Source organism: Atta colombica, unplaced genomic scaffold (assembly GCF_001594045.1).
Source record: "Atta colombica isolate Treedump-2 unplaced genomic scaffold, Acol1.0 scaffold111, whole genome shotgun sequence".
Classification (NCBI taxonomy): Eukaryota; Metazoa; Arthropoda; class Insecta; order Hymenoptera; family Formicidae; genus Atta; species Atta colombica.
In genome coordinates, this window is record NW_017259197.1 from 2,049,269 (window position 1) to 2,055,898 (window position 6,630).

At 28.9% G+C, this 6,630-nt stretch overlaps 1 protein-coding gene across 4 annotated transcripts in view; it reads left to right on the forward strand.

The window, feature by feature from the left end:
- The window catches only part of LOC108693952 (FH1/FH2 domain-containing protein 3), a 139,995-nt gene that overhangs the window by 84,302 nt on the left and 49,063 nt on the right, over window positions 1-6,630 (forward strand). The window contains exon 1 of one of the 4 annotated variants that reach the window (XM_018203187.1): window positions 2,585-2,718. The exons of the other annotated variants lie outside the window; for them this stretch is intronic. Within the exon in view, the coding sequence (XP_018058676.1) occupies window positions 2,705-2,718 (14 nt within the window). The 5' untranslated portion in view covers window positions 2,585-2,704. Of the gene's footprint in view, window positions 1-2,584; window positions 2,719-6,630 lie in introns of those variants that run through there. 4 annotated transcript variants of the gene reach the window in all.

Consider the following 6,630-nt stretch of genomic DNA (forward strand, 5'->3'; position numbering starts at 1 on the left):
ATATATAATATATATAATTCTACTTCTTTTTATTGTATAATAACTAAGGACTTAAATTATTTTATGCAATTATTTTTATTATTCTAAGCGAAGAAAGTTAAATATATTTTTCAGATATAAAAAGACATTTTTTTGCATATTACAATAAACAAATGAATAAGAATTACTTTTTGAAGACTTTTGGCTTATAATTATTCTGTTTAATAACTATTCGACAAATTAATTTATGAAATCTTTTAAGATCATTTTCCTACTTTAAAGAGATAGATAATTGCTTTTACTTCTTCCTTTACCGCTTCCATTCATTGAGTTTAAAACGTAAAAAGCAGTCGCTTTTAGACTTGTACAAAACTCACTCACGGAATCTCATTGTCTACATTTGTACCTGGCTAAAACCTTTTGAAAGCGAAACCTCGTTTTCTCGACCTGCATTGCTAATATTAGTATTAGTATTCCGAATTTGGTTTTGAGGCAGTCGTAAAGAAGAGAGTCGCTTCTAACAGATGGACAAAAACAAAACGATTCGAAATTCGTATGTCCCATCATTCGTACACCTATAAGTTACTAGAATCAGAGATATAGCTACAACGAAGCAACTACTACGGCTTTAAAATCGTTACGTTTCGATGAATGAGCGATCTGTGAGGCCGCGAGGCTTTTCCATCTAAGCGCTATGATCATTCACGGGGTCGTTTCTCTCTCCCTTGAGGTGAGCTCCAAGAACATTGCTTTAAAGAAAATGTCTTTATTAAAATTAATCACATATTTAGTCTGAAACATTTCGTCGATGATAATTTAGTATCGTTACATTTTTTTTAATGTAAAATATGTGTCCCAACTACATGCGTAAAAATTGTTGAGATAATTAGTGAGCTATGATACGCTCTAGAATAATGTTCTCCAACCCCATATACTTTATAATGTACGTCTTTCCCCGCCCCTGCTCCTGTTATGTGCTTCCTCGCTCTCACGAATAACCAAGGTGGTTACCACGATAGGAGTAGACTCGGCGAATCATCCGTCTGCAACAGAAACCCCGAGATATGTATCTCTCCACCTTGGCTAACAACCGGAGATTAACGAGTTGCTTTATCCGTCGACATACACCCGTCCGCCGCGCGCTGTAGAGATATGAATTCTTTTCGCGGCCGCATGAAGCGGGGTAAGAATGGAGGATGGTATCATCTAGTTGGGAAAGAGTTGAGCTCGTCTTGGGACGAGCAGACAGCGTTAATCACACTTGCGAAAATAATACAGCTTCGTCAGGGAAAATGCAACACCGCTATATTACGAAAGCGACTGCATACTGATATGATTGTTTAGCTTAAAAGAGGTTTAGAAATCGTCGATATTATTAAAATGATTATAAAACGATTATAAATTGATATAATTAAAATAACATTTATGACATTTTTATTAATATAACTTATACGAAAGAAGAAAAAAGGAGAGAAAGAGAAGGAGGGAGGAGGGGGAGGAGAGAAAAAAGAGAAAAAAAGAAAGAGAGATTTTGTAGATAAAGAAAATGAAAATTATATAGACTTGAAAAGTCTTCAATTCAAGTCGATATTGTTGTAGCTATTAAAATTGAATTTTATTAGATCGTTTTAGAAATATTACATTAAAATTATGTTACCAAAGCAGATTCTGTAAAAGATACTTATTGCATTCTTTTTGTCTGTCTTTTTCTTGATCGGGAAATTCTCGTATAGAGTAAGATGATACTTTCGCAGTGTGCACTTCCCGCGTGCAATTGTGCATAAATACAGTACAAAAAAAGAATCGTTTGCTCATGCGATCCGCTTTGTAGTCGCTTCAACTCCGGTTGGTCTCCGCGTGTCTATGGGAAACACGCTACCGTACTTTTATGATTCTTTATTTTCTTCTCTTAAAGTACAATAGTCTTCAAAAACTCAAGTGTATTCTTTAAAAGTTAAATGCTCTTATGTTAATAGCGCTAACATATAATCGTGATAATGTAATTCTTATTTCTAAAAATTAAAGCGAAAATAAAATCAAAATTGATTGAAAATTAACATTTGGAATCTTGCTTGATTTTATCAAAATAAAATTGAAACATAATGATAAAAATCAAAGAAAGAGAATAATAAAAATAATGATCTTTTAAAAAAGTACTAAAATGGCTATTTAATTCTTCTTGGAAGAATTATAATCTAGAAATTCCTCTGAAAAGAATTAGTTTCCATTAATGGATTATCGATTCATAGAAGTGGATCAGTGGCAAGATTCTTAGTCACGTAGCCAATGATATACATTTCCGCTATAGATGAAATTTCAACGAACACAGAATCAATTTATGAACAGGACTATAAGATAAAATCTGCATATACGTACTTACACAAACATACAATTACTATATATCATCTATAGTGGGGCATGTGCATGTCATAATTGTCGAAGGAATATTACATATAACATGCGTATGCGCGAATGTGCACCAGTATAGCGACCACTCAGCGTTTTGATCTCCCACCAGTTTCTATTGTGGTGAACGTAGCGACCAGGCAGCAAGAAGCCATCCTGGTACCAGTCCAGTCGTTGCTTAGACCCCGACTCCATCGAGAGCGCTTCTCGAATCTTCGATACGGTAGATGGTTTCTTAACGCGTTCGCGAGATCGAAAGTGAGACTGAATACATCGTCGATTCTTAATTATTTTGGTGATATGACATTACGACAACGTGATGCCGCCAGATTGGTAAATATCAATTTTATTACATGTTTTTACAGTGATTAAATAATTTTTATTCTTTGATTAATATTTACTATTACTATTTTATCTTTAAATATTTCTTGAAAACATTTTATAATTATAAAATAATTTACTTCAATTGGAATAAAAAACAGATACTTTAGATATTAAATATTTTACATCTATATCTTACATACATAAGATCTGAAAAATTAAAAGAAACATAAGTTTCAATATTCCTTATTGTATATTTAGCGAAAAATATCATTTAAATTTTATCTGATTATTATTATCTGATTATTATAGATTAAATAGCGACAAATAGCATATACACATCTTTCTTCTTTTTTATTTATTGTCATTTTTTTATCAAAATGTGAACAAATTAGTCAGTAAAATCTTTTTATTTAATAATAATTCTGACTTATATCATGACGTATTATTTATTGAAATAGAATAAAACAATTTGAAAATAGCATAGATATGAATTCATAATACTGTGACTTTGAAATATGTAATAACTGGAGTATTTGAGGAAATTTGAAGGAAAAATGTATTTTCCACTTTCTTTTTGTAGATACATTATTTGTTTTCAAGTATACATTTTTTAAAAAATAGATATGCTATTATTGTAAATAAAATTTGTATTGAGAATTTGATTTTGGTTATAATTATGTAATTTTTTTTAAATTTCAAAATGTACGGTATTATTATTCTTCATCTCTCACTAATGTTGAAAAAAGGGATATTCATAAAGCCAATTGCTTGATAGCTGAAGAGAGAAATTTTTCTGTAGACATCAGTGCTGGTTATGCAAAGAACATGCTTGAGACGATTCGACGCCTCAGACATGCATCTGCATCTGGGATGCAACAGGTGCAACGTGTCCGGGAATGCATTTGAATAATTGGAACGTACGAGCGCGCGAGAACTACTTCGCATTGCGTTAAGATGTCTTAGCAAGATCGATCATGATGATTCAAGATGAATTTAGTATAGTCGTGTTCGGTACATCATCCATTAATGAAACTCGGTAGCTGTCTTTTATATAATTTATGAAAATATTATCGTGATAATTCTATTGTAAAGAAATATTTAGTAAATTCATATTCAATTAGTAAATTCATATATTTTGCATATCTATGTATTTACACAGAATAATCAAATTCAACAAATTTTAAAAATCAAATCTAATGACTTCTTAATTATTTTAGTATCTATTCTAAATTGTTTTGAAATTAAGAAAGGATGACTTACGATAATACAGATGGCCGTTAAATTTGTTTATTTTAATATAACAACTAACATTTATTCATTAAAAAAATAATTACTAAATTATATTCGCAATTTGCTTAACTTATTGTTTTATACTTTAATGTTTTATATATTATTCTAGAAATTTTATTATAATTAATTTATTATAGAAACGTATTATACAGATAATATTTATTACAATTAATTTTTTATACAGATTTAATAAAATTTATTCAACAGAATTAATGACTGCGTTATTTTTGAATTTTTTGAAAAGATTTGATTTATATTATATATTATCAAATATTTAAATGTTCTAATGTTAAATGTTTAAATCTTGATCGTTTTGATATATACATTATATTATCCGAATTGAAAAGTTTAGTGATTTGTAAAAAGACGTATCACTTTACATTATTATATGTATCTAAAAAATATAACGGTTTTTTAATTAAGATATATTTTGATGTATTTTGATGTACAATTTAATTTATACAATTTTCATGGCACCTTTTCTATATATTTATAATTTTATCTTTGATATGTAAATCAATCATATAAAATCAATATAAAAATATTGCGGCGAATCATATATTTGACATATCGATATTTTTTATTTTACAATACATTCAGCTGTTGTAAACCATATCAACATTCACATATACAATAAATTTTTTTTCCTATATTTATTTATTATTTTTGAAAAAACTGATGAAATTTAACCTTACTATTCTAAAACAAATTAATTATTCAGCATTTCGTAAGCAGAATTAGAAACCTTTTTCTTCTTAAAAACTTTGTACTTATTAAAATTCTAATGGATTCGATTTTTATTTTATTACGTAAATGAACAATTCACATTTTTCTTGATTAAAAATCTGAAATATCATTGGACTTTGATTTGATTATTATCATTAGTTAATTTCTCTTGCTCTGTATTTTTTGCTCCTTGGACGACACGTGTGATTAATTTATTATTGCATTCATGTTCCTAACGGCTTTTTATGATTGTATTTCTGGTTTTGATTCCATCATTAAGCAGAGACGTGATTTTATTTTACATAAATTAATTAAATTGGTATTTCTCTCTCATTTAAATATCGGTATCTTCTAAAATAAAAATAAATCTCAGCTAAAAACGAATGATGATTTTTTTCTATATTATATAAATAATTTAATGTACTTGATCGAGAGGATCAAGAGATATAATTATAATGATTATTTCATTTGTTATCTAATTTTAAGGAACTTTTAATAAAATATTATTTGTATCCCGATACACTATTTTCTTAAATTTTCTTAAAATGTAGTGATCATGTCTTTCGAAATTTTCTTCTACACATAATCATCAGAATATCTCTCTGGATTGTAAGTGTTCTTGTCAAGGAAAGAGAGTCATGCGGTAAGCGGCAAACGCTGAACGTAATCGAAGTTGTTGGCAGTACGTTGATTCCCTTGAAACATACTCATGAATCGCGTTCATGATTCGATGACATTCCGTGGCGATTGTCGGCCCCTTGACTTTCACTCCCGCGAGTTTCGTTGATCATTTGTGTCCGAAGCACGATCACAAGCCGTGACTCGGTCGTTCTAGAAGGTAAGGGCAGGAAAGGAAGAGCGTACCTCGTTTTCTTCGAGTTCATTGAATCCGTTCGAGTACTGCAACTTGCTCATACTTGTGCGGTGCAATGTCCTGGAAACGTGTCGTCACGCGAATCGATCGATCATCGATCACCCTCTATCAGATACCAATAGTGAGCTCGGCAACCTCAATGTGTTGCGCAGTCCTTTCGCTCTTAATTCTTTTAACATTATAAAAAATATTTTATTTAATGTGTTGAACTAATATTAAACTACAATTCATGCAAAATATGCTTCTATTTATTTGTGGATATTCCACGTATTATGATAACATTGAATTTTGGATTTATTTTTTATTAGATATGAAATATATTTTTATTTTGCAAAACTTTAGGTTGAAGAATTTTACGAGTTTAATAACATTAAGAATTGAAGATTTTTAGAGAATTAAATAATCATAATATGATTATTTCAATGAATATCATGATATATAATGAAAACATAAAATGTTTATATAAATGTCCACGGATGATGGATTAATTATATATTTCAAATAAATACAATTCGCAATTGAAATATACTTCATCAAATGAAATTAAAAGTAAACGCAATCGGAATATATAATTTACGCATCAACATTCGCGGAAGTTCATGTAGGCATTTTACTTACACTATCTAGATCTATTTTTGCAGTCGTACAAATATTATTATTTTGTTTTAACAGCTCTTATTGGATTAATATTAATATTAAATTATAGATATTATAGATATTTAGCAAAATTTAATATTGTAAAAGTAATTAACACCACATATATAAATATTTTTTATTATAATTTAACTAGGTTTTTGTGAATTGAAGACACTTTTTAAATTGATCTGAAGTCAACTGCATCACTATTTATAACTTATTTATACTTAAAAATGATTACCTAAAAGTTCCTTTATAGAGATGCCATTTTTAGCCGTTTAATAAATGTCCACTTAAAATCAAATAAATTGTCATTGAGACATTATCAATCAAATATAAATTATATTGTCAAATAAAGATTAGAATATGTAACAAAATATTAGAATAATTTTAAT